Here is a 25,962-nt window from a genome sequence, read left to right as displayed (position 1 = left end):
GTTCATATCTGACCTCACGCTACGCGCAGTGACCTTTGTTTCGCTATATTACGTTTCTGAACTTGTTTTCTCGAACGAGGTCTGTAAAGTCTTGTCTAAATAGTCTGGAGCGCTGGGAATTAAATGAGAAAATATCAACAGCGAGACCACACAGCGCCTCTCCACCCACAGCTGGGGCTCCTTGGCCACAGCCAAACGTCTGTGTGTGTGTCTCTATATAAATGATGAGACCAGCACACACACACACACACACACACACACACACACACACTCATTTTCACATTTGTTCTCATTGTACGTTTTAATTTGTCCGGATGCCAGTTTCTGCTGGTGACAGAGACGTCATTTCGCCCCCTTCTCTCTGAAACAGGCCTCGTTATCAGCACGTGTGTTGATCTCGTGCATTTATAGCACACAGACGACCGCGTCTTTTCCAGAAATTGCCTATTAAAAAAATGACACGTTTTTGCTGGGTGCTGCCCGTAGTGCTTACTTGCACGAGATGTAGATGTGGGCAAATTTGGCAGATTTCAGGCTAGAAAGGTCTCGCTCACAGAGACACATTTATAATACAATAGCAAAAAAAAACAAAAAAAAATCTCACAACAGGTTCTGACAAAGTGTGTGTGAGTGAGTGTGAGTGTGAGCATTATTTTCGGTCAGTCTGAGAGCACAGCCGAGAGGAAGGTAAAAACACTCGCCGAAAGGAACCTGTCAAAAACAGACGGAGAAAAGAAAGGTCATCTCCCGGGAAGTGGGAGCACATGCTGGGACCGGTCGCCGATGGACAAAGAGGACAAAGAGAGTGGCCTGGGGCCGTTGCTGTACGCCTGATCGGGCGTATTTTGGGGGTATTTTAAAGTTCCTTGCGGACTTGGGCAAATTCTACTTGAAAAAAAAAAAAAAAAAATCCCTTTAATCACGAGTTTATTGAGCCGAGGGCCGAAAAAAAAAAAAACTTGACGTTTCATTAAGCTGCAGATTCGCCGGGTGTGTTTACCAGGCCAAACCTGCTGACAGCAGCTGAATTCAGGGGTTTAATATAAAAATCAATTCGTCCCTGCTGGACTCGGGGAGGTGCGCAGCGCTGAAGTCCCACGTGGTCTGCAGCCATATCTTAATCCGATGTGCTGGATGCGATTCAGTATTTTTATGCAAATCTAGGCCTTTTCATTCCAGATTTGGCAACCTTTGCAAAAAGGTACCTTCTTAAAGGTACAACGTGATGAAAGTGAAGTGCTTGTCATGGTGAATGAAATTTGTCCCATGATTTAACCCATGACAGGCGCCCGGGGAGCAGTGTGCGGGGACGGCGCTTTGCTCAGTGCCACCTCGGCGGATGGTGATTCGAACCCGCGACCTTACGGGCCGCTTCCTTAACCGCTATCGCCACCACTGGCCCCACTGTCTCTTGTACTGAATCCGTGAAGATAAATGAATAAGCGCTAGTAGCTGCCACATTCTGGGGAAATACTGCCCCCTTTTGACACGGAGTTGTAGTTCTTCAGAATTAATATTACGCGTTGCATATTCATACTGCATTACACTCACATATTAGCAGCTTTCTCCACGGCCAACCTCAGGAAGACTTTACAGTGAGAATTCAGTAGGTAACTTGTAGTGCATATTCAAGGACTCAAATAATATTTTTTTTGTGTGTCTCTGTGTTGGCGGAGGAGAATCATCCAGTCCTAAATACGTGTCTTTTTAATCAGTACTACACTCACACCCATTGGACATTTTCCAGCTTTTTGAACATCGAGGTGATAAATACCTTTAGAATACAAGGGTCAAGGATGTACGTTATCTGTGTTGCATTATTGCTGCCTTGACGATGCATATGTGGGGCGACAGATAATTTCTATAAGGAATTCTCACAGTGTCGCTGCTTTCACCGCAGCTAATTGAAATAAATCAGCTAATCATCCAGTGGTTCATGAGCTGAGCGTGTGCTGGCAGGAGGGGAGCAGAGCAAATGCCTCAGGGCCTTTTAAGGGTTCAGCGGCCCTTGTTTAGACTCTTAAAGTCCGATTAGAGTGACTCCCGGAAATGTCTACTACTGTTTTCATGTGGGCATATATAAATATATATATATATATCGCGCACGCAGAAATGTATATGTATCTAATATGTTCATGTTGTCCGTTTATTCACAAAGTATTTAGCAGTTATCAACATCGCTGAATGCTTCGGAAAGTATTCACTTATTGCTGTTTTTTTCTAGCCCCAGTATGAGAAGATGTAAAGGTTTGAAAGCAAGAATTTACTCAGAAGATAAATTCTTATTCTACTGTGAACTAAACTAAAAAGCTTCTTTCCATCTGTGGCCACCAGGAGGCGCTAGGGAATTGCCATCGCAGTGGTGGCGACAAACTGGTGATGTCTGCTCTTTCTTTACCACATAAAGATCTCATTTATGCATTGCTTTGCATAGTTATGCATTAATATGCAACCTTGAATACTTTTCTCATTGTGTTACACTTAAAAATCTTTTTATTATTACATTTGGACGAGATAGTGTCTCTAAATAAGCCTTTTTATGTTTACCTAGAAAAGACCTTTATTAAATGCTTATTTCCCATTACATGTCCGGGTTGTAGTCTGCTCTTCACTTTTCATTGCAGTATAATAAAAATTGACACATTAATTTGGAGAATGACAGGGCAGTCTTATTTAATACTGCACATCAGTGGCTGCAGTCCTGTTCCTTATGTCACTTTTATTTCATATACATGAAAGGATTTATCTTTTTCCATCTACGGCCGAGCATTTCCCCATTACTCTGTTTACGACTCTGCTCACAGTCGCTTTTCACGCGCGCAGAACCAGTTACACGACACCGACTCTCACTTTCAGGGAGGAGCCGGCAACCTTGTGAACATGCGGGTGATGACAACGTCCCTTTAAAAAACTTCTCCGTCAACCACTGAGCAGCAGGGGCCAAGGATGCAGCCGACAGCTCACAAGGACACAAGAAATCCAGGCACACGGGCTCTTTTATTGAGTTGTAGCCTTTTATTCCAGCAAAATCCTTCACTCAATGCAAGTCAGCGTGGCTCTCGGCGTGCATGACCTTCTGCATCTTCAAACGCTAACCAAGTCTGCAGGTTATTGTCAGTAGTACTAAAAAAACATGAATACACGCATTATATGGGGCACTGCTTTCGAACTGGCACAGAGCATGGGGCTCGGTCGCGGGTTGAAGGTGATATGATTTACTTACTGGTTCGGTATCTAGAATGGGTGGAGCCTGATAATTGACAGCCCTCAAGCACTCAAAATTCCTCATTCTGGATTATTTTAACCCCCGTTAATTTCTTGTTGGCTCTATTTGACCTTATAATAATACGAACAAGCCCCACGCTTAGTGCAGGTTCAAAATGGTGCCCACAGTGTCACTATAAACGCATACAAAACATACAAATCTGTATATTTCTATATAAAAATGAAATTGTATAAAATACATTACAAAATGACTGAAAGTGTAAAAAAGGGACATGTGACAAAATTCACATTTTAAACAACATCAAATGCTCAGTACACACCTTGTAAACACTGTTCAACTGTTCAACGGGTTCATAGAATTAAATATTAACAAAAAGAGCTGCGGTATTTTCACATGATTGTTAAACAGTGTGGCACATTAGGTTGAGTAATACGGTCCTTTTTTCAGTTATGGCATTTTAATACAGCATTAAGTATTCAACAGGGTAAACAGATCCATATTTAGCAAATATCTAGGTTATCTATATAAGTGTATTTTTATGTTGGCACAGTTATTGTTAAAAACAAAAACGGCACATTCTCTCAGTAGCTTGTGTCCCTTGCTTGATTTCGGGGAATATGACACCTCTTTTTTAATAAGGAGCCACTTGCCCCTGCAGACGTCAGTAAACTTCTCGTTGTGAAGCGTGAAGCGCGCTCAGATTTTTATGAAGGGCTTCTTCTTTAACCGCCTTGGTCTGCCTGCTGAAAACAAGCGAGTGAATTACCATCGTAATGAATCATTATTATAATGACGTTCATTAAAACACTGATCATGGCGAGGCTCCTATGATTTGTGCTGCCATCGTGGCCCTCAGCTAATGCCTACCAGCGCCTTTTCCCCAATGTGGGAAGGAGTCAACGGATAAGCTGGGACGTGATATGACACGATATTAACATCCTGGAATCCTGAACATCCAAATCATGTTTGGACCTGAGGGACAGTTGTGTTTTTTTTTTTACCTTTAGAGCACACGTCCTTGCAGCTCTGCTTGGAGTCAAAGTTGTTGTTACTCCCGCCGCACCCCGAGTACAGGAACTCCGTGCACATCTTGGTGGCTGAGTTGTAGTAGTACCGCGGTATGGAGGCGGAGCACCGGCCTGTGTCCAGGGGCTCAAGGCAGATGATGGGGATGGCTAACAAGTGCAGGGGAAAAAACAGGACAAACATGAAACCCGAGCCTCTAACGTCGCTTTTATGAATGGAGTCGTAATGTTTTACACATAACTGACTCCTCTGCCTGCATGGTTGCAGGGCAGACGCTGGAGAGAAGTAAAACAGGACATTTCAACAGAACACAGGGACGTTTTACAGATGTAAAGCACAATTAAAAACTTCTTGTCTGCACAGCAAAATAATAAAAAAAAAAATCTTATTGAGCTCAAAAATTGTAGAAAAGAGATGAGCAGAAGAAAAGTGATCTAGTTGAACTTATTAAGAGTCTAGTTGACTCTTTTCTAAAAAGAACACTAGATAACCACAGGACAAGATACTTAAAAACATATACATGTGTGTGTGTGTGTTTTCGAGTATAGAACATGATGATGATATATATTGATGATTATGCAGTGTAGAATGTTGAACATGATATGTATTGATGATTATATAGTGTAGAATGTAGAACATGATATATAAAGATGATTATATAGTGTAGAATGTAGAACATGATGGTGATAATATATATTGATGATTATATAGTGTAGAATGAAGAACATGATATATATTGATGATTATATAGTGTAGAATGTAGAACATGATATATAAAGATGATTATATAGTGTAGAATGTAGAACATGATATATAAAGATGATTATATAGTGTAGAATGAAGAACATGATATATAAAGATGATTATATAGTGTAGAATGTAGAACATGATATATAAAGATGATTATATAGTGTAGAATGTAGAACATGATGGTGATATTGATTATTATATAGTGTAGAATGTAGAACATGATGGTGATATTGATTATTATATAGTGTAGAATGAAGAACATGATATATATTGATGATTATATAGTGTAGAATGTAGAACATGATATATAAAGATGATTATATAGTGTAGAATGTAGAACATGATATATAAAGATGATTATATAGTGTAGAATGTAGAACATGATGGTGATGATATATATTGATGATTATATAGTGTAGAATGTAGAACATGATATATAAAGATGATTATATAGTGTAGAATGTAGAACATGATATATAAAGATGATTATATAGTGTAGAATGTAGAACATGATGGTGATATTGATTATTATATAGTGTAGAATGTAGAACATGATGGTGATATTAATTATTATATAGTGTAGAATGTAGAACATGATGGTGATATTGATTATTATATAGTGTAGAATGTAGAACATGATGGTGATGATGGTACATATCGATGATGGTGATGATAAAGAGAAATCCTACTCTTGCGGGGACTGCAGTACTCGGTGCAGGACTCCAGGTCCGAGAAGCGGTTCTCGTTGCCCCTGCATCCCCCGTAGAAGAAGGGCTCGCACTGCATGGAGGTCATGTTGAAGAAGTACTTCTTCAGGATGGCCCGGCAGGGACCTTCGTCCTTGGGGAACCTGCAGACCCGGGGGATCTCTGCAGCGTGCACAGCGAACAGGGATGAGACGGGACGTTAGACCCCCACCACCAGCACACCACCCCCCCGGGTCGACGCTCGGACTCGCCGCCTACTCGGTATCTTCCAGCAGGCCTTGTGGCACTCGGCGTAGGTCGCGAAGTTGTTGGCGTTGCCCGCGCAGCCGCCGAAGCCGAAGCGCTCGCACCGCTGGCCGATGGCGCTGTAGAAGTACCGGGCCACGTCGCCGCGACACGGGCCCGCGTCCGGGGGCAGCAGGCACAGCCCTGCGGCGAACGGGGGCGCGTTATTACGCCGCGGAGACGCAAAGCAGAGTAAAGCAAAGTAAAAAAAAAAAGTTTACCTTTAGGCTGCGACGCGGAAACGCTTTCCGGCACAGAGACGAGGAGCAACGAGGCCAAACTCAGAAGCATTTTTTTTTTATTATTCACCACACACACACACACACAGCTGTCTTTCGATGTCGGGAGAGATTTGGCGTTTTTATACGCGCTGGGGAAGTTGCGTTATGGGCGGGCGGACTGACTCATTTCCATACAGGACCTCCTCATCGCGGCCCCGGAAAATGATTCTATTGCGCAAAACGGTGTACAGGTGCAGGGCCAAACAAAACCTTTCTTTTTCAGACCATAGACGATAGACATCTTTACGTGTGCACATATATATAGAGACAATATCGATATAATAATATAGACATTTTACAAATGAACTGATTTCTAGTGTCACAGGCTCTATAAATATTGCCCCTGTCTCCTAGGGAGACACAAATGATGTCATTTGCTTCTAGTGACGTCATCTCCTTGGTCCATTGAGGAAGAAGAAGAAAAAAAAAAACATCTCCATCACAGGGCAGCAGCGAGAGCATCAGCGGAGCTTAGAGTTTGAATCATAGTCTAATCACGATGTTCCTGTAAGTTACGTTAGGAGGAGAGGCGTGAACTTGGCTCAGGAGCTTGTTTCCCGGGAGGTCATTTCCCCTTCAAGGGATAAGGTCACCGCAATAGGACACATGATTGGCCATTCCATATATATGTGTGTGTGTGTGTGTGTATATAAAAGCACATGTCCCATATATATATGAAGTGAAAGTGATTGTGACACACAGTGACACAACGAAATGTGTCCTCTGCTTTTAACCCTTGGTGAGCAGTGGGCAACCATTTTCAGTGGCACCTTGGCGCATCGGGATTCGAACCAGCAACCTTCTGATTACAGGGCCGCTTCCTTAACTGCTAGGCCACCACTGCCCGAAATATAAATCAAACACTGCCCTGTGTGAGGATAGAACTCACGACCTTCAGATTATGAGACTGACATGCTGCCTACTGTGCTAACAAGGCCAGCTTTAAATATGTATTAATATACTAATATATTTTAATATAGGCCTCCTATATATATATAATGCGCAAAACTATATGTATATATATGTGTGTGTGTGTGCACAATATTTTCCTGTCTAAGTGGGACCCTCAGAAGCCTTAATATGAACAGCATCGTAAAAAGATTCACGGTTTATGTAATGTAAGTGCCTTCGTTGAGAACAAACGGCACCGTTTGCGTTTGATATGGTGAGTTTTACACGTTGCTATGGTGAATGCAATTCCACGCCCATGGTGCACGGTCACGACATCCCCGCCAGATTCTTACGACATGCCATCACTGGCACAAGAAATATGGGCCTGAGTTCGAGTAATTTGGGAGAAGTGAGGCGGGGTGTTGTAATGAGACGATTGCACCGATGCAACCGCACAGCAAGACGTCCCAGATCGTCCAGGATTTCTGATACGGTTCCATAAAAATTAGCGGCGGTGTCGCCCCTGTTGCGAATGACACATGCAATTAGCAGAGACGTCTGAAGGGGAACGTACCGGTGCCTCATCCAACATGACACGTTGAGGGTAAACACAGATTAACACTCTCGTCGTGGCCACCTTTAATACCTCACACGTCCCCTTGACCGACATTGGCTTCAACGCCGTCGTCTGAAGCAACGCTTGTTGACTCTCACAGCCAAACGTGTGATCAGATGCATATCTCAATTCGATTCACGATTAAACCGTTGCACGCCACCTGAATACGGAAAAGTGGCTACGATTTGCTTCATTTGCAATTAACTGTTGCGCAGGCTCGGTGGCCAAATAAAAGGCTCCGTTTAATCAGATTATGGGATTGTGGTGCGTCGACGGATTACTTTATAACTCGGATTGAGGGAGAGAGAGAGAGACAAGATTCTCCAGGAGGGCTCTGGTCTGGAGACTGCTCACCAAGCCCTGCGGTAAGACTGACCAATTTTTTAATGAACAATAGCGCATATTTAAGCCTTCCAGCGTTGTGGATGGTTTTGCAGTCAAGGTCTCCCCGTGTTCGCCACAGACAATGCCGGTGATAAACGTAGATGACCTAACGGACTTGGATAAAGCCAAGATGGAGGTGACCCAGCTGAAAACTGAAGTAAAACTTGAAAGGGCAAAAGTATGCGGCTCCTCAAAAACTGAATCTCTGATTATTATAATTCTTCTATTTTATTATTGACTACAGAGTTGTTTGCGTTCTTGATGTACCGCAGGTGTCGAAGTGTTGCGAGGAGGTGATGGAATACATTCAGAGCCTGGTGGAGGAGGACACCCTCGTCAAAGGCATCGCAGAGGACAAGAATCCATTCAAAGACCTGAAGGGAGGATGCGTCATCAGCTAAAGCTCCTTCCTTCCGATCTAGCCCCTTCTTTAGCGCCCATGGACGTCTGCGCCCCATAAAAACCAGGATCGGTGATCCAAGTTAAAGCATCCTGAACGACTCCTTTGGACCAGGACTCCTGAATGTCCCCTCCACGCGTCATCTTGTAGATTTGTGTCAGGTCGGTGGCCCGTACGTGGCCTGTTACTGTGCGTACCATCTGTTTCACTTTTATCAAAAGTCACTGTCTATAAAATTCTACATGTCCATGTTTAAGACGTTTGTACCTATAAATATCATTGCTAAATAAATCATTTAAGACCCTAACTTTATTCTGAGGGACACTTTTTTTGCATGCATTTACTATCAAGAATGATCACATTAACACATAAAAACACGAAGAAAAAAACAAGACCCTAACTTTATTCTGAGGGACACTTTTTTTTGCATGCATTTACTATCAAGAATGATCACATTAACACATAAAAACACGAAGAAAAAAAACAAGACCCTCGCTTTATTCTGAGGGACACTTTTTTGCATGCATTTACTATCAAGAATGATCACATTAACACATAAAAACACGAAGAAAAAAAAACAAGACCCTAACTTTATTCTGAGGGACACTTTTTTTTGCATGCATTTACTATCAAGAATGATCACATTAACACATAAAAACACGAAGAAAAAAAAACAAGACCCTCGCTTTATTCTGAGGGACACTTTTTTGCATGCATTTACTATCAAGAATGATCACATTAACACATAAAAACACGAAGAAGAAAAAACAAGACCCTAACTTTATTCTGAGGGACACTTTTTTGCATGCATTTACCATCAAGAATGATCACATTAACACATAAAAACACGACCGAGGTTGATTGAAACGGTCCCACGTGACGCGCTGGTGCGCATGCGCAGCGCGTCGGAAAACATGGCGCTCCGAGAAGGAGCCTTCTGGCTGCGCTCGGCGCTCACAAGCCGCCTCGCCCGTACCACGGCTCGGAGGCGGCTCTCCGTCCCCGGACACGCGTCCCCGGGGGCCGCGGCCGGCGGCGTGTGCGAGTCCGGCGACCACGCACTGTACACCGCGGAGCACCTCGCCATGAGGGAGTCGCTGAGGAAGGTATCGAAGTCCCTGACGGGCTCACGCGTTTCCTGAAGTCGGCACGAAAGGTCCCGGGTTCGAACCCCACTCACTGCCATCGTGTCCCCCCCGAGCGAGGCATTTGACCGGGACTGTCCCTGTCACCAGGCCGAAGTAGGTGACGGGTCAAGAGCACCCGGACTGTCGCGCCTCGGTCTGCCTGGTTTATTCACACGGCGACGTTTCATGACGATTTATTACACACATTTACAGCATTTACCAGACGCCCTTATCCAGAGCGTCAGTAGTGACAGGGACAGTCCACCCCTGGAGACACTCAGGGTTAAGTGTCTTGCTCAGGGACACGATGGTAGTAAGTGGGGTTTGAACCTGGGTCTTCTGGTTCATAGGCGAGTGTGTTACCCGCTAGGCTACTATTTTAATGCGGTTTAATATCTCTGCACCCAACAGTGGTTTCTAATTCTAACACGTGTATTAGAATGAACCATGATAGAATTAACCCCGCCCCCCTCGCCGCTGCCAAATGTTAACTCCAATAACCAAAGGCCTCCTTTTGTGTAAATGTGATCCGTTCCCTGGACTTACGACGCCCCATCCAAGAATAGTTCACTTTCTGGAAGCCCGACGGGAATAGCTTGAATGGTGAATAGAAATGGATTTCTTGCCGGACGTGGGAGTATTACAATAAGGTGGAGGGGAAGTGGGTGTGACGGTGGGAAAACTGTTCACTGCCTCCGGTGGGCTCCTGGGTGGCGGTTTGGTTGCTCCGAAGCTCCTATTTTAAGTCAAGGTTGGCCCAACCTTGCACCTGCGAAGGATTTTTGGAAATCTGTCTGTCTGTACCATGAATCAATTCCCACTTCCTCACAGAATGCACAGTACTCAAAGCCGCAAATCTTGGATTCCTGACGTTCATGTATAACACAATAATGTTTAAACCTTGGACTCTTCCGACATACAGTACAGGCCATAGGTCTGGACACCTTCTCCTTCAATGTGTTTTCTTTATTTTCATGACCATTTACGTTGGTAGATTCTCACTGAAGGCATCAAAACTATGAATGAACACGTGTGGAGTTATGTACTTAACAAAAAGTGGAGACCTGGACTCCACAGTCACTGGACCTGAACCCAATCCAGATGGTTTGGGGTGAGCTGGACCCCAACAAGTGCTAAACACCTCTGGGAACTCCTTCAAGACTGTTGGAGAAGCATTTCAGGTGACGACCTCTTGAAGCTCATCGAGAGAACGCCAAGAGTGTGCAAAGCAGTAATCAGAGCAAAGAAACTAGAATATAAAACATGTTTTCACTTATTTCACCTTTTTTTGTTAAGTACATAACTCCACATGTGTTCATTCATAGTTCTGATGCCTTCAGTGAGAATCTACCAACGTAAATGGTCATGAAGATAAAGAAAACACATTGAATGAGAAGGTGTGTCCAAACATTTTGGCCTGTGCTTATCTCGTGTCTGAAATGTTAATTTATTTCCACACAATTTAAGAGGCTAAAATTAAAGAAGTTTTTTATATATATCTGGACCCAGGGGCCAACAAGTTATGTGTTTTAAAGTGTGTTGCATACATAGCTCACCTTGTGGGGCATGGAATTTTTTTTTTTTTTGTTCACAGTCACCCCTGAACTCAGGAAAAAAAACATGGAAAATCTTGTGTGAGGAAAGGCTCGCAGTATCTCTTTTAACGGACGCTCTCCAGTGTACAAGCAGCTTTGGAAATGTGACCCGTGAACCCCAAATCCCTTTTTTTTTTTTTTTTTCCAACCAGAACACTGCACTTTGCAGAGTCGTTTAGAAAATGGGAGACGAACACTTTCCTTTTCGAGCCAAGCCTTCTTTCCTGCGATGAGGGGAATGCAGGAAACTTTGTGTTTGGTCACGCCATTTGCTCCACATTCTTTTGCGTTCTTGGCTGCGTATGAGGCACTTGTAGGAAAATGTCAGACAGCATTCGCTTTTCATTCTTCCACCGCACTCGCTTCTAACGCCGTGAATTGAGCTTGTTCTGTACACGTTGCTTTTGGATGGTTCGGTTTGGGCTGTCAGGCCCACAATGTTTGGTTTGGAAGCCAAAAAAGATTTGAGCTCTTTTGAGTGGATTTCGTTCATGTGGGGAAAATATGTGCTCCAGTTTTGAAGAAAAAAATTATAATCTATTTGTTTTTTTGTTTTTTTTGGTGGGCAAAATTGAACAAAAGTAATAAAACCAATTCATAATTAATGCATGACTCAACATCCAGGAGCTAGTTGATGCACTGGATGATTTCCTTGCCATAGTCGCTTAATTTTTACATTTAATTAATAATACTAATGTTCCAGGTCCTGTTCAGGGTCTGTTGAATCACAAGGCAATTAAATGTGCAAATGCACGAAGAAACAGCGTGACCCCCTCCCGCATTAACATCTGTAAATGAATGGAACGCATGTAATATCAGGTAATGACTGTAATATAAATTATAATTTTTTTTTATAATTCCGTCATTCTGGCTTTTTGGGTTTTGACATTTGTTCCTGTCTGTCTGTTTTATGTGGCGAGGCCTGTGCCTGACTGAACTCAAATTGCCACTATAATGATATTATATTATGATACATGTTCAATTCTGTCTCTCCCGGACATGCATTTTGGGAAAGAACGCCGATATGCAAGAATATTTTAAGGCTCCATCATGATAAACAAATTGGTTTCATTTGATGAACCATTTGCACCCTCTTAAGTGCAATGGGCAGTCACATTTTCTGTCGGACGCGTATTCCTGCAGAACAGAGAAATGTCTTCACTCTGCAGTCAGATAAAAGACACCGCGTCCTCTCAGCCTCATCAATTTTAGGAAGATTTCTCATTCCTAAGCAACTTGACCCTGACTTTCTCTTTCTCCTCATATTTCCTAAAGTAAATCAGTCAGACTGCACCAAAGTGTCCGTTAGTGACGTCAAAGACCATTATTAGAAATTATTTTAATCCTGCCACCTTCTCCCCGTGCAATCTTGCTGTTCTCCTCGGGTTATTTTAAAATATCTATAATCATATGGTTTTTAAAAGTCCTTGAAACAGTTCTATATCTTCGTCTTCCTCTGCTTGTCCGGGTCATGGGGGCAGCATCCCAGACAGCACTCTCACCAGCGACCTCCACCAGCTCTTCCGGCAGGACCCCAAGGTGTTCCCAGACCCAGGCGATCTCCTGCTCCCTACTTCCCTCACTCGTGAACAAGACCCCGAGATACTTAAACTCCTCCACTAGAGGCAGGACCTCTCTCCCGAACCGGAGTTGCCAAGCCACCTTTTTCCGGTCGAGAACCATGGTCTCAGATTTGGAGGCGCTCATCCCAGCCGCTTCACACTTGGCTGCGAACCTGCCCACAAGAGCTGAAGGTCAGAGCCTGATGAAGCTAGGAGGCCCACATCATCCACAAAAAGGGGAGACGAGATCCTCCTTCCACCAAACTTGACACCCTGCACACCATGGCTGCACCTAGAAATTCTATCCATATAGGTTATGAACAGAACCAGTGACAAAGTGCAACCCTGGCGGAGTCCAACCCTCACCGGGAAAATGTCCAAATTACTGCCGGCTATGCGGATCAAGCTAATGTTCCTCTGGTACAGGGACTGAATGGCCCTTAACAAAGGGACCCTCCTTTCCAGTACCTTGGAGTAGACCTTTCCAGGGAGGCTGAGGAGTGTGATCCCCTATAGATCTAACACACCCTGTGGTCCCCCTTCTTAAAAACAGGGACCACCACCCCATTCTGGCACTCCACCATAACTGCCCCCGATGTCCACGCAATGTTGCAGAGACATGTCAACCATGACAACCCTACAACATCCATAGCCATGAGATACCCAGGATTGATCTCATCCACCCCTGGGGCTCAACTGCTGTGTAGCTGTTTGACGACCTCAGTAACTTCTGCCCCTGAGATTGGACAGTCCATACCCAGGTATCCCAGCCCTGGTTCCTCCTCAGAATGCGCATCGGTGGGATCAAGGAGTATTCCTTCCACCGCCCGGTTATAGCCACAGTTCCCCTGTTAACTGTGTGAGCAAGTTGCTGCCTTCCTCTCCTGAGGTGTCGTGTGGTTTGTCATCGGTAATGTTTTTTCATGGCCTCACCAAACTCCTCCCATGCCCAAGATGTTTCCTCTGCGACTGCGACTTCTGCACCCACCTTGGCCATCCAGTACCTGTCTGCTTGACTGCTCCCCTAACCTCTGGTGTCCACCAGCAGGTACGGGGGTTACCGCCACAACTGACAACAGCTAGCAATAGCCGCCTCAACAATTGCAGAGTGGAACAAGGTCCATTCGGACTCAATGTCCCACACTGCTCTCGGGATGTGGTCAAAGCTCTGTCGGAGGTGGGATTTAAAGACCGTCTTGACAGGTTCCTCTGCCATGCGTTCCAAGCAGACCCTCACTATACGTTTGGGTCTGCCAGGTGTACGTGGCATCTTCCCCTGCCATCTGATCCAAATCTGAGCTGATATTTGGCACATAAGTGCAACCAACAGTCAGGACCCATTCCTCGACCCGAAGGCACAGGGAAGCTACCTCAACAAACGGGCTGAGGGTCTTGGGGCTAACAAAAAGCCAACCCCAGCCCTCCGCCTCTCACCCAGAGCAACTCCAGCAAAGGAGAGTGTCCAACCTCTCTAAAGGACTCACCCTTTACCTAAGACCAGTTAGTCATGGGAGACCCTACCAGGGGCACCAAGTGCCCCAGACAGCTCCTAGGATCATTAGGGCTCTCAAACTCCTCCACCACGATAAGGAGGAGTTAAAATCTTGCAGTAATGTTTAAAAAAACAATTACAAAGACAAGTGTCTTTACATTTACAGCATTTATCAGACTCAGGGTTAAGTGTCTTACTCAGGGACACAATGGTGGTAAGTGGGATTTAAACCTGGGTCGTCTGGTTCATAGGCGAGTGTGTTAACCACTAAGCTACTACCACCCTTACTACATACTATGTTAACGTTTATCTCGCTTTCAATCATCTTTCTGCTTATGCGTCTGTTGTTGTTTCAGATTATTGATCAAGAGATTAACCCACATGTGGACAAGTGGGAGGAAGAAGGCATGTTTCCTGCACATAAAATCTTCAAGGTTCTGGGAAATGCTGGATTTTTGGGTGTCAGCAAACCTGTTGGTATGTGTTTTTTTTTTTTTTTGGTCTGTGCTTTTAATGCATTGTGAAAGGTCAGTTTATTACGTCCTGTAGTGGGGACAGCGTGTGTTTGTAGCCACCAAATTCACCAAAGTCCTCGTCCAATAGTGTGCACCCGGTGGTAGTAATTTGGGTCTTAGGGCCCTTTGGCACTGTGGCTATCCAATTTTGAAACCCAATTTGGACTGTGCATGCACTAGGGTTAGGTTTAGGAGTAGGGTTAGGTTTAGGCAGTACCACATCGGCTTTTAAAGTATGCGCATGCACATCCAAATCAGGTTGCCGCTCACACTCATTATTCTCAGTGAGGATAAGGCGTTACACTGCTGAAACCCTCTATGAAACTATCTACCAGAAGGGTCATGCAATATGCATGGTAGTTTTTTTTCTGTCTTAATTTTCTGTTTAAGGCTTTGTAAAGCACTCTGGTGCTATGCCGCACTGAATATCCTGCACTGCCCACAAGCTGAGATCTCAATTCCTCGTCTTGCTGTGGAGTTATTACTTTCTTCAGAAGGGATGAGCGGCTTCTGGGACGCTCTGCATTATGAGCCAAGAACAACTTTGTTTTCCCCTTTGCCAGAGCGCGGAGGAGTAGCGGGAAGTTTAGAACAGCGGCCGCGAACGCACTGGCCCTGTGGGGGAATAGCTTCATAAATCTGCAGGTCAGGAGAGAGAGTCGCGCATTAGAAAGTGCTGACGGCGGTGGGCTTTTGCATTAGCGCTCCGGATTAAAGGAGGTGCGTTGCATGGGGGTGGCTGTTCCAGTCCCGAGATTATCCGATGGGATATTGGATGGAGCTGCAATAAAAGAAGCCGCTGAGGGAGCCTGTCCACTCCACTCCCTTCATCTGAACCGGTGAAGGGAGTGGACAGTTCACATTCCGGTGATGTTCCCCTCCCTCCCCTGCTCTGCATCCATGCGGCTCCCGGTAGGGATGCGGCATGTTTAGATACAATGGGAAATGGTGCAGATGGATTTCCGCTCGTAAGCAGACCACCATTCAAAAGTCTGGACACGTCTACTGTGCAGGCTGTGGAGACTTTGGATATGCGACACCACTGATTTCCTTTTCGATCCGAAACAAAGTAAAATTCTGGCCTGTATCGGCGATACTTTAACCAAAAACTAAATGGGATTGGAAAATGTAACTAAAAAGTGTGTGTGTTGAGGCCCCATGAGATTTTCCAGGGGGTGGGTTGGGGGGTCGGCTTGGACCGCCCCTTTTCTGTGACGTCACTTGAGTCACGTTGATGTGTGAGGAGCAGTATTTCTACCGGCAGTCGGAACGTGGTAGGGAAATAGAAGAGCTATAGATATTTAGGATCGATACGCACATCCCTAATGGCGACCACGATTGATGCTATTTTGCTATCGCGACAGAGAGTGGAATGGAAACGATGGACACCGAAGGTTGGGAAGAAGGGACAGTTTATTGGGATAAGACTACGGGAATGGGTAAAAACAAGCCACCACCACCTCGCACTGAAGTCAGTCCCCGCTGGTGCTGTGATGTGCGTCTCACCGCTGCTCTCCTGTGATAACCCATAACCGTTTTCGCTGGTTGTGTAACTTCCGGTGCGTTCATGTCCCGTCTGGTATCGCTATCACAAGCAACACCAGCCAGAAATTTTAAAACAAGACTTAAACATGGGACAAAAAAAAAATGCTGGGATATTTTCTCCGACTTTACGCTGCCGGCCTTTAACTAAACCCAGAAATATGTGGTGCTCTGGCCTTTTGTTCCTGGCCACAGGCACCATAACTGACCACTGATTCCTTCCCTTATCCCTGAAGAATGAACAGGCTCTGGAAGCATGGACGTCCTCCCCCGACACGACCACTGCCAAATTCCCTCGGAGAGGAAATGTCGACCGGCCTGGACGGTGACCTTTCCTTCCCCCCGGCTTGTTATTCTCTCACCAGGGACTTACAGAGTTTCCTTCGTTTTATCATACAAGAAGAACATCTTTCCCACCTTGGACGATGAATATTTACATCACAAATCAAACAATTAATTTCATATGAAACGGTGAGGCACACTAACTATTTACCGCAAAAGAGCAGGAATGAATTAATAGTTGTGAAGTTCATAGTCAGATCTGGCGCCACATTGTCTGTCCCAGTATCTGGTGAACTTTGCCCCTTTTCAGACTGCAGATGCAGTGTAAATTAATAAACGGCGTTACCAGTCGCCAGAAGGCCTGCAGTTGCAGTGTATTATGGGACTGTGTCATGTTGGACTCACCACTCTGGTTGCAAAATGTGGGTCCCGCTTGGAAGCGTTTGGTGCTTCCTTCCAGCTGTCAGCTGGACTCGGTGATTTCCTGGAGGGAAGGGTGAGCAGATGCCAATTCGGCCCGAGTTGGTCAAGGAGACCGGACTCGGGCGGGTTTCCGATGTGACGGACACATATTTTATCAGATTTGTGAGACACTGGTTTCCTGGCTTATTAGATGCCACGTTGCCAAAGTTTGTCAAACTCCCGCAGATGTCATAAGACAGAATATTTATCCATTGATGGACACTTTTTATATAACTGTAATGAATAATATCAGCCATACAGAAAAGGAAATTAGCAAATTTTATTAATTCCTTTTTAGCAGAGAGTTCCTCATGAAGATAATTGGCTGTCATACATTACTGTACGCACAATAATGGATAAATGGACTGAAAAGAGCACGAGAGAGATAATTACCCAAGGCTCCTAATTATAGTTTTTATCAAAAGCTTTGTATAAAACTTATCATTTCAAGCATCCGGTCTTGAAAAAGATTTATCGTGTGCGCATGGGAGAATAACATTTACAAAATAATTCACAGCCTTTATATAGTTTCAATTCTAATTTCATTGGTTGAGCCACAAAGCGGTATTTAAGTAGCCTGTAACCTCTGTACAATTATACATTTTATTTCCCTTTCATGGTGCTTGTTACTGCTAACTGTAACCGGTTTATTATTATGAACATTAAACGAAATTATTTACTGAAAGTGATTGTGAGACACAGAAAGCACACGGTGACACAGTGAAATGTGACCTCTGCTTTTAACCCATGAAAGGCAGTGAGCCTTTAGGAGCAGTGGCACCTCAGTGGCACCTTGGTGGTTCAGGATTTGAACCCACGACCCTTCACCACGAGTCCACTTCATTACACGCATGGCCCCAATATTATTGGATATTCGTGTACTTAAGTGTTTACTCTTGCAACGACTATAGTGATTTAGTACTAGTATTGCTATCCCTCTTGTAATATCTAATATGTTATCCATTTTTTATTTATTATGACAGTATGTACATTAGTATGTAGTAGTAATTTCTCATATCATTACTAACACATTTCAAAGTATTTAATGACGATAGATGTAGGGAAACACCATCCAGATTCCAGATCCAAAGCGTGTGAGCTACCGTCCTTCATCTCAGGCTGTGTGGAGTGTTAACGGGGAGAATTGACAATGTGAAGAAGAGTTGAGAATTGACATGTGACAATCACTTCACTTCATAATTGTGTCTCTGGCAGAGTATGGAGGACTGGGTCTGGACTTCAGCTACAGTCTGGCCGTCGCTGAAGAACTGGGCAACATTGACTGCGGCGGGATCCCCATGGCCATCGGCGTCCAGTCTGACATGGCCACGCCTGCCCTGGCCAGGTAAACAAATTTGCACTCGCAAACCTGCGCCGTGCTTAGCGCTTGGCACCAGTTTGGAAATCGTGCCCTGGTTTTTTCGTTTATACACCCAAGAATAATTTATCATTATTTATTAAATTTTTTTTTTTATGATTTTTGGCTGGCTTGTTTATGCAAAGCATGAAATCTTGAATGTCAAACATATTACTTGCAAAAAATTGGCATAGAAAAGCCCAAATCGTGTGCCAGTCATGTTGGCTGGAGATGGCAGCGAGTGGCACATTTTTGAATCCTGCAAAGGTGTGCCCAAGTTGGCATCGCGACCCATGTAATGGCAGCTATTGGCCCAGTTTGCATCCTCTTTGATACGGGCTAATGGTGAAACTGACGCTGTTTTGGCCCATAGCGTATCGTTAAAGTAAAAAAAAATGATCGGCATCTGCGGCTCTCATTAGGCTGAAAATGTTCTTTCAAATGCGCTGTGAACCGCTGCGTCCTCCTCCTGCTAGGTTTGGTTCCGACGAGCTGAAGAAGGAGTTCCTGCAGCCGTCCATTGCGGGAGACCTAGTGGCTTGCCTGGGAGTGAGTGAAGTAGGGGCCGGCTCTGATGTCGCAAGTACGTTCTGTTTCTCTGTGCCTTACGGCCTCTGGCTTAAATTGACTTGCAGTGAAAGGGCCAAACAGATAGCTGCCGAAATGATTCCTCGTTTTTGTTTTACTCGTTTCGGTCAGTTCAGGATAAGCTCTACTTCTCGAGAGCCACAGGGCTCTCATTAGGCCTGTGCTCTAGAGTGTTTCTTCCCTCCCCTGTTGTTAAAGGTGGGGGTTTTATTTCAACTGATATCATAAAAGTGGCAAAGCCAAATGAAATATTTTTACACGGGCTCTCGGCGCCTTTGGCCTTTAAAGTGACTAATGAAAAGAAAGCAGCGGAGTCGTGTCCGCTCTTTGCCCCTAGGCATCAAGACAAAAGCGGTGCGTGATGGGGACGAGTATGTCATCACCGGGGGCAAGATGTGGACCACCAGTGGGGCCCAGGCGGACTGGATGTGCCTCCTGGCCAACACGAGCGAAGGCCTTCCACACAAAAACAAGTCTCTTATCTGCCTACCAATGAACCTACCAGGTCAGAACCAATTTTTGCATTATTCTACGGATATGTTACAATGCGATGCATGACAGATTTAAAATAAAAATTAATTATGGCAATAAAATTAAAATGTATTCAAAGTCCTTGTGTTTAATGTCGTCTCGAATAAGAGCCAGGACGGTGTAAAATCAACCAAAAAAAATTGGTTGCACTTTTGAAATCAGGCAGCTCTTCATGCAGTCGTTGCCAAAAGTGTTGAGAGTGACACACATACTGGTTTTCACAAAGTTTGCTGCCTCAGTGTTCCCATGTAGTCTAACTGTTCCACTATATGTGAAGATTTAGATGAGGGTCACATGACAGAAAGTTGTAATCAGCTTATGTTTTAAATATTGTTTAAAATATTGTAATATGGATACACTTTAATAAAATGGAAATGGTTGGTGACATTGAACACATTTTATAAGTGGTCAGAAACTTGTAATTAACTCATGAAAGAATAAAGTTACGTTTCTTGTGAAATTACCAATACATTTGATGTCACATGACCCTCTTCCTATTGAAAAAGTTGGATCCAAGATGGCCGACTTCAAAATGGCCACTATGGTCACCACCTTGAAAAGTTTGCCCCCTCACATGTACTAATGTGCCACAAACAGGGCGTTAATATCACCAACCATTCCCATTTTATTAAGGTGTATCCATATAAATGGCCCATCCTGTATTATTTATTATTGATTATTATATGAATCAGTTATTCAATCATAGCAATGAATCGATTGTCATTGTTTCTGACACATTTGAAGGTGTTCACGTTGCCCGCAAAATTGACAAAATTGGCATGAAGTCATCCGACACTGCAGAGGTGTTCTTTGATGACGTGCGCGTGCCCTGCAAGAACGTCATTGGCCAGGAGGGAATGGGCTTCACGTACCAGATGCTGCAGTTCCAGGAAGAGCGCCTCTGGGGGGTGGCCAATAGTAAGTGAAGCAACTAACCCTGCTAATAATAAGGGAACGTTTTTGGGGTGGGTCCAAGGATAACAGTTCACATCACCTCATGGTTATGTGAAAGGGAATTTTTTTTGGGGAAAAAAAAAAAAATTATATTCATTTTTACGTCTGATGACGGCTTATGACAGCACCTTGAATGTAGACCAAAAGTTGAGAAATTCTGAGGTCAAATGGTTCAGCAAGGAAGAAAAACTATTTATTCCATTCCCTTTAAAAAGCGTGATTTGGGCCCAGTGATGTCACTGGATCCAGACTGCGGCGGCACCCTGTGTTTGCAGACATATGAATCATGCGTCCTCTCCAGGGTGGCACCGATGAGCAACGGCGGGCATAACAATGAGCCGGGGTGGCGGTGAATTATGGCATTTTAATGGCCACGTGTTCTGTGTTTCCTTTTTAAGTCCTAACCATGATGGAGAGGGTTATTCAGGAGACCATCGGCTACACCAGACAGAGGAAGATCTTCGGGCTGCCGGTGCTCTACCACCAGACAGTACACTTCCGCCTGGCCGAGCTGCAGACGGAAGTGGAGCTGCTGCGGGCTCTGTTGCACCAAGCCACTGGTAGGTAGCCAGAAGACCCAGGTTCAAACCCCACTTACTTCCATCGTGTCCCTGAGCAGGACACTGTCTCCGGGGGGGGACTGTCCCTGTAACTACTGACTGTAAGTCGCTCTGGACAAGGGCGTCTGGTAAATGGCATAAATGGAAGTGGAGATGTCGTACTCTACTCAATATTATTGATATTAAAATATTTATTGCAGTATCTCTATGAATCAAACGGGTATGTCGCTGACAACGGGATGATGAGTAGTTTCATTACGATTTGTATTTTTTTCATGGTCCAATTTCCCGAGTAACCTTTGGCCGATTGTCACTCTTACCCCTGGCTCGTTCATTTTTGCTGCGTTGTCATGATCATTATCAGAACAATCACTGAACACACTGAGAGAGCATTTGTAGGTCATATTCCCCGTCCCTCGAGTGGAATGTAACTGTCAGGTTTTATTGCCATAATTAATCGTCTTCTCCTGCTGGGAGCCCGTTTCTTTTTCTTTCTGCTCTAGCTGTGCGTAGTATGTTGCACAAATGTAACTGTGGGCCTAACTGAGTTAAAATAATAATAATAATAATAATAATAATAATAATAGAGAGAGTGAAGTATAGCTTGGTCGGTAGACGCTGGAAACCCCAGTGACGAAAGGCCCAGGAAGGCTGGAGGTCAAACTTTTGCCAATGGCGTCCTCGCTGTGGCCTGTTCTGAAGTGAATCTCACCATCAGTGGTATATGATATTTCACGTTGTCCATTGGAAAAAGCATCACGGATTTTGGGGAATGTTCACGGTGATTGGTGGCCCTTGCGGGGATTGGCAGTTGGAGGCCAGGATGCATCACCTCCTCTCAGTCTTAGAAGAAGAGTTAATTGGAAGCTTATTTCACAACAAGCAGTTTCACTTTGAGCTCTTCTGCCCATCCCGACTCAGCCCTGTACATCAGAGGGAACGATGTGACCAAGATGGCCTCCATGGCCAAGCTGAAGGCGGGACGTCTGGCCCGGGAACTGGGCGACAGCTGCCTGCAGTACTGGGGCGGGATGGGCTTTACCAGCGATGTCCTGGTCAGCAGGTTTTACAGGTGAGACTCAGTGGGTCTAAATACACACACTCGCACTCCCTTTATAGATAGTACATTGTTCAATGATCAGCAGTGACCTCTAGTGATGTGTCTAGTGAAGGCAGAACGTTCTCATACGCGTAAAGCACAGAGGACCGGACTTCTAACCACTTTTCTTCTAATGAACTACAAAAATATAATTAGTTCCAGATTCAAGATTGGTTTATTGTCATTACAAAAGTACACACAGTATACCGTGTAATGAAATAATGATTCAATCATAAAAGAAAAATATATATGTATATACACACTAAACTATACTAAGCATACTAACTATACGTGAACTGGCTAGGTCCTGTCTGTGCACCGTATTGGCAGCAGCACCAGGACTGATTCTCGTTTACGTGGGATTTCATCCACCACCCTTTTTCTCCCTCACCTGTTGCAATTGACTTTTACTCTACAACTAATACAAAATGCAGCATGACTGATAGTCATTCTCCCCAAATTGTCCCACACCACCCCTGCTACGTTCCCTCCACTGGCTCCCAGTAGCTGCATGCATCACATGGAGTAGCACCATCCTACCTCACAGCCCTTATTACACCTCGCACTGCACCTCGTATACTCCGAGCCTCCAGTACTGCTCGCCTGGTCCCTCCATCTCTGAAGGTAAAAGGAAGACGCTCATCTAGACTCTTGGCCCCTCGGTGGTGGAATGAACTTCCTCTCGAGGTCAGAACAGCTCAGTCACTTTCACACGGCAGCTCAAGACCTTCCTCTTTAGAGAAGATTTAGATGAACCCCCCCCCCCCCCCCCCCCCCCCCCCCCATCTTCCTGACCCGTCCACCCCCCGACGTACTGTGTTTATGTACGGACGGGTTTCAGTAGTACTTGTACTTTTGACATGGTTTGTTTCAACAGCAATAAAGGGTTTCATGGATTGATCAATCAATCAGCCAATACAGCGCTGCGTAGCATTTGATTTGCTGTAAATGCTGTTTGCAGTCTAATAATATTTAGACTAAGTGGGTTTAATCACCGAATTTGATAATCGTTCCTTTTAGCGTCTTTTCCAAGTCACTGCCAGGTTTGCAAAAATCCGCGTGGGAATAAACGTGAGTATTTATTGAAGTCGTTAAAACATTTTTCTTCTTTTCTTTCACACGGTCAGAGATTCCAGGCTGATGTCCATAGGAGCCGGAGCTGACGAAGTCATGTTGTCCATCATATGCAAATACATGGACACCCTGCCGAGAAAGTGACGTCTGCCGTCGCCGGTTTTAATAATCAAACTCATCAAACCTTGTGACTAAAGAAACGAGTCAGTGTGTAGTGTCACGTGTACGTGCGCGATGGAAATGGAAGAAACTGCTTTTCCTAATGATGCCAATGGTGCACTAATTGAGACTTCAATGTCTGTACTTCATTTTTGGATTACATTTTTTTTTGGTGTTCATTTGCACGGGCGTACGATACGCAGTAGTTTGTACTGCCATTTTTGCTTGCTTTAATTAAGCAGATTTAAATAAAACCGAGAAAAGCAATCATTGACAAAACAGGCAAAATTGTCTGTGTTTATTTCACAGTTCTTATGTACAGGCACAATACAATCATAAAAAAGGCTTTCTAACAAATAAATGTCCTCCTTGTGCATGAATACTGAAACCATTAGTTTTTTTTTTTTTTTAGAAGAACTCCTGCACTAAAAACCACTGTCTCTGTGCCCCACTAAATTCAAAATTCACCAGTCTAATCCAACTTGAGCAGATTTATCCTATGTGCAGTTATTTGTTTCTTTTTTAATTGTTCACTTTGGAGTCCAGTTATATTATTTCAAATGACTGAGTGCAGCAGCAGACGTCATTTGAAACATTCCTGGCAGTTTGGTCCAAGACTTGCTTTTCTTTTTAGCATGTTGGCAACCCAGGAACACCCAGAGCAGCGACGGCTGCTCCTGGTAACAGGGTGAGATGGCCTGAATGGCTATATTGCACAGTTTATGAAGAGAAGCGTGGCACAAGGGGCGGGCCTTCAGCCACCGTTGTCACCTCAGCTTGATGACCCAGTATAAGACTATGAAGACGAAGAGGGCAAAGAGCAGCATGTAGCAGTAGACCTTGGTCTGGCTTCCTCTGGAGAGCATCCTCAGTCTGCCCATGGTTGCACCCAGCAAACCGCCAGTGGAGTCAAAGTCGGAGTCCTGGGGGGGGGGGGGAGCCAGAAATATCAAGTACTGTTCAAAAGGTTTTAGCAATTTCAAAATCTTTTTTTCCAAAAAGTTTGAAATAATTATGTAATGAGTTTGGGGAGTTTTTGAATGGCCATGTGTAGTTTTACCCTTGAATAAAAAGAAACTCACCATGTCATCGATCATTTTATTCTGATGCTTGACTTCATTTCCGATGTCGATGGACAGCTGCAAGTAAGAGGGGAGGCAGGGGATCAGTCTCTTATTAAATTTCAAATTCCAATTTTTTTGTACACGGTATGATATGCAGTGAAATGATTGCCACTGCTGTAGACCTAAATATTGCACGTATTCAAATGGGACCAATATGCAACATAACCAAATATTACAATTTTATGTTTTAAACATAAAATATGACTAACAGGTAGGGTGTAAAGTGAAAATTTGTGCAAAACTCTTGGGGGAGATTAAGTCCAGAAGTGATTGAAAGTGCTGGAGTGTGCTGTCCTACCAATTACGTCACACGCAAGACGTCATTTCCGGTTACGTAATTACTGGCTGCGTATGGACGTGCGCCGTGACGTTTTGTGGCAAGCTTGCTTCTTACGTGTTTCAGAGCCGAGACTTTGGCTCTCAAGCCTTCTTGCAGATGCTCGTTCTCCTCCTCGTAGACGCTGTAGCCGCTGGCGACGTAGCTGCCTTGCGGAGCTCCTTCTCCTGAGGAACAGCGAGCAAGCGCACGTTTTTTTTTTTTAATACTATTTACAGCGATGTCGGTGTCCATAACACATTTATTTCAAACAGCAGCAGCGGCAAATGCAATGAAAAAAAATAATTCATCTACAAACGACATAGCAGGCATGCTAGCGTCGAACCGCCTAGCTTGCGCCGCTACAGCAAATCAGGCGCTCTTACCCAAACCGGCACGTCTCATTTTAATTACGTTGATCTCAGGGGTTAAGGCGTGGATAATAATAATTTAAATAAATAAATAAAAAAAGTTGGTCGGCCTGCAGACGTTTCTCGGGTTTAATCCCGTCGGTACGAGCGGATCCGCCGGCCGAACGCCACGACGCCGCAGCCAAATCTCGCGAGAAGACGCGTCACCTCGCGTTTTAAAGAGACAGTACCACAAAATATATTACGCTCAGGTGATGCAAATGTAAGAAGTCGGACATAAAGGTACAAACATATTATAACTATAATAAACCATAGAACTATAAACTGCGCTGAAATCTAACCTGCAGAACCGTATTCATGTAATTGGTAGGTTTGTAATTAAGATTCAGGAGGCAGATATTGTGACAGATAAATGGACCTGGACAGATTGCTTCAGCAAAACTGAGCTGTATTTGTTAAGTTCCAGAGTGGGATTAAAAAGGCTTTGGTTCTTTGTGCGCTTCAAAGCTCCCTCACATCCAAGGGTGAACAGGAAACCCACTGTAATTTGCAATTAACGAAAGACAGACCTCATGTGACCTTAAAACTCACCTTGGGATCATAAAACTGGTCGAAACAGAGTAAGCTGGATGGTTACTCTACACAAATATATAGCCAACATGGAAACGTTTATTCATAGAATATGT

At 44.3% G+C, this 25,962-nt stretch overlaps 4 protein-coding genes and 1 non-coding gene across 6 annotated transcripts; 2 read left to right on the top strand and 3 right to left on the bottom strand.

Annotated features, from left to right (window-relative positions):
- Positions 1-2,978: 2,978 nt before the first annotated feature.
- On the bottom strand, positions 2,979-6,366 carry tfpi2 (tissue factor pathway inhibitor 2). 2 transcript variants are annotated; one of them, XM_028964166.1, is made up of 5 exons: positions 6,216-6,366; positions 5,968-6,138; positions 5,692-5,871; positions 4,228-4,401; positions 2,979-3,969 (listed from the first exon to the last, which is right to left on the bottom strand). In XM_028964166.1, exons 1-5 carry the CDS (start codon positions 6,283-6,285, stop codon positions 3,923-3,925), a joined length of 642 nt encoding a protein of 213 aa, XP_028819999.1. In that variant the 5' UTR covers positions 6,286-6,366; the 3' UTR covers positions 2,979-3,922. The 2 variants fall into 2 exon arrangements, with proteins under 2 accessions (XP_028819999.1, XP_028820000.1); XM_028964167.1 differs by having other exon boundaries at positions 2,979-3,966.
- Positions 6,367-7,139: 773 nt separating this feature from the next.
- Positions 7,140-7,212, bottom strand: trnam-cau (transfer RNA methionine (anticodon CAU)). Its single transcript has one exon. It is a non-coding gene; the product is annotated as a tRNA-Met (tRNA).
- A 796-nt stretch (positions 7,213-8,008) lies between these two features.
- Positions 8,009-8,873, top strand: gngt1 (guanine nucleotide binding protein (G protein), gamma transducing activity polypeptide 1). Its single transcript, XM_028964373.1, has 3 exons — positions 8,009-8,147; positions 8,246-8,344; positions 8,439-8,873. The coding sequence occupies exons 2-3, from the start codon at positions 8,249-8,251 to the stop codon at positions 8,565-8,567; spliced, it is 225 nt and encodes a 74-aa protein (XP_028820206.1). The 5' UTR covers positions 8,009-8,147; positions 8,246-8,248; the 3' UTR covers positions 8,568-8,873.
- A 597-nt stretch (positions 8,874-9,470) lies between these two features.
- Positions 9,471-23,845, top strand: LOC114770433 (probable acyl-CoA dehydrogenase 6). The gene is made up of 9 exons (XM_028964368.1): positions 9,471-9,672; positions 14,699-14,819; positions 18,359-18,488; positions 18,977-19,083; positions 19,426-19,593; positions 20,364-20,537; positions 20,972-21,133; positions 22,055-22,205; positions 23,360-23,845. The coding sequence occupies exons 1-9, from the start codon at positions 9,481-9,483 to the stop codon at positions 23,448-23,450; spliced, it is 1,296 nt and encodes a 431-aa protein (XP_028820201.1). The 5' UTR covers positions 9,471-9,480; the 3' UTR covers positions 23,451-23,845.
- On the bottom strand, positions 23,733-25,480 carry bet1 (Bet1 golgi vesicular membrane trafficking protein). The gene is made up of 4 exons (XM_028964369.1): positions 25,292-25,480; positions 24,984-25,093; positions 24,548-24,604; positions 23,733-24,388 (listed from the first exon to the last, which is right to left on the bottom strand). The coding sequence occupies exons 1-4, from the start codon at positions 25,308-25,310 to the stop codon at positions 24,233-24,235; spliced, it is 342 nt and encodes a 113-aa protein (XP_028820202.1). The 5' UTR covers positions 25,311-25,480; the 3' UTR covers positions 23,733-24,232.
- Between the last annotated feature and the right edge of the window lie 482 nt (positions 25,481-25,962).

The sequence above is a fragment of the Denticeps clupeoides genome, chromosome 20 (assembly GCF_900700375.1).
Source record: "Denticeps clupeoides chromosome 20, fDenClu1.1, whole genome shotgun sequence".
Classification (NCBI taxonomy): Eukaryota; Metazoa; Chordata; class Actinopteri; order Clupeiformes; family Denticipitidae; genus Denticeps; species Denticeps clupeoides.
Note: the sequence above shows the minus strand (reverse complement) of the source record. Positions and strands in the feature narration are given on the sequence as shown.

Bases quoted from the DNA above. Each gene is read 5' to 3' on its own strand.
- tfpi2 (XM_028964166.1), bottom strand. From the start codon at position 6,285: ATGCTTCTGAGTTTGGCCTCGTTGCTCCTCGTCTCTGTGCCGGAAAGC. The intron at 6,139-6,215 runs GTAAACTTTTTT...CGTTCGCCGCAG, and splicing joins TTCCGCGTCGCAGCCTAAAG to GGCTGTGCCTGCTGCCCCCG. The intron at 5,872-5,967 runs GTAGGCGGCGAG...TGCACGCTGCAG, and splicing joins GGCCTGCTGGAAGATACCGA to AGATCCCCCGGGTCTGCAGG.
- gngt1 (XM_028964373.1), top strand. From the start codon at position 8,249: ATGCCGGTGATAAACGTAGATGACCTAACGGACTTGGATAAAGCCAAG. The intron at 8,345-8,438 runs GTATGCGGCTCC...GATGTACCGCAG, and splicing joins TAAAACTTGAAAGGGCAAAA to GTGTCGAAGTGTTGCGAGGA.
- LOC114770433 (XM_028964368.1), top strand. From the start codon at position 9,481: ATGGCGCTCCGAGAAGGAGCCTTCTGGCTGCGCTCGGCGCTCACAAGC. The intron at 14,820-18,358 runs GTATGTGTTTTT...TGTCTCTGGCAG, and splicing joins GGGTGTCAGCAAACCTGTTG to AGTATGGAGGACTGGGTCTG. The intron at 19,594-20,363 runs GTCAGAACCAAT...ACACATTTGAAG, and splicing joins CCTACCAATGAACCTACCAG to GTGTTCACGTTGCCCGCAAA.
- bet1 (XM_028964369.1), bottom strand. The intron at 24,605-24,983 runs GTAAGAAGCAAG...TCTTACTTGCAG, and splicing joins AAGTCTCGGCTCTGAAACAC to CTGTCCATCGACATCGGAAA. The intron at 24,389-24,547 runs GTGAGTTTCTTT...CCCCCCCCCCAG, and splicing joins ATAAAATGATCGATGACATG to GACTCCGACTTTGACTCCAC.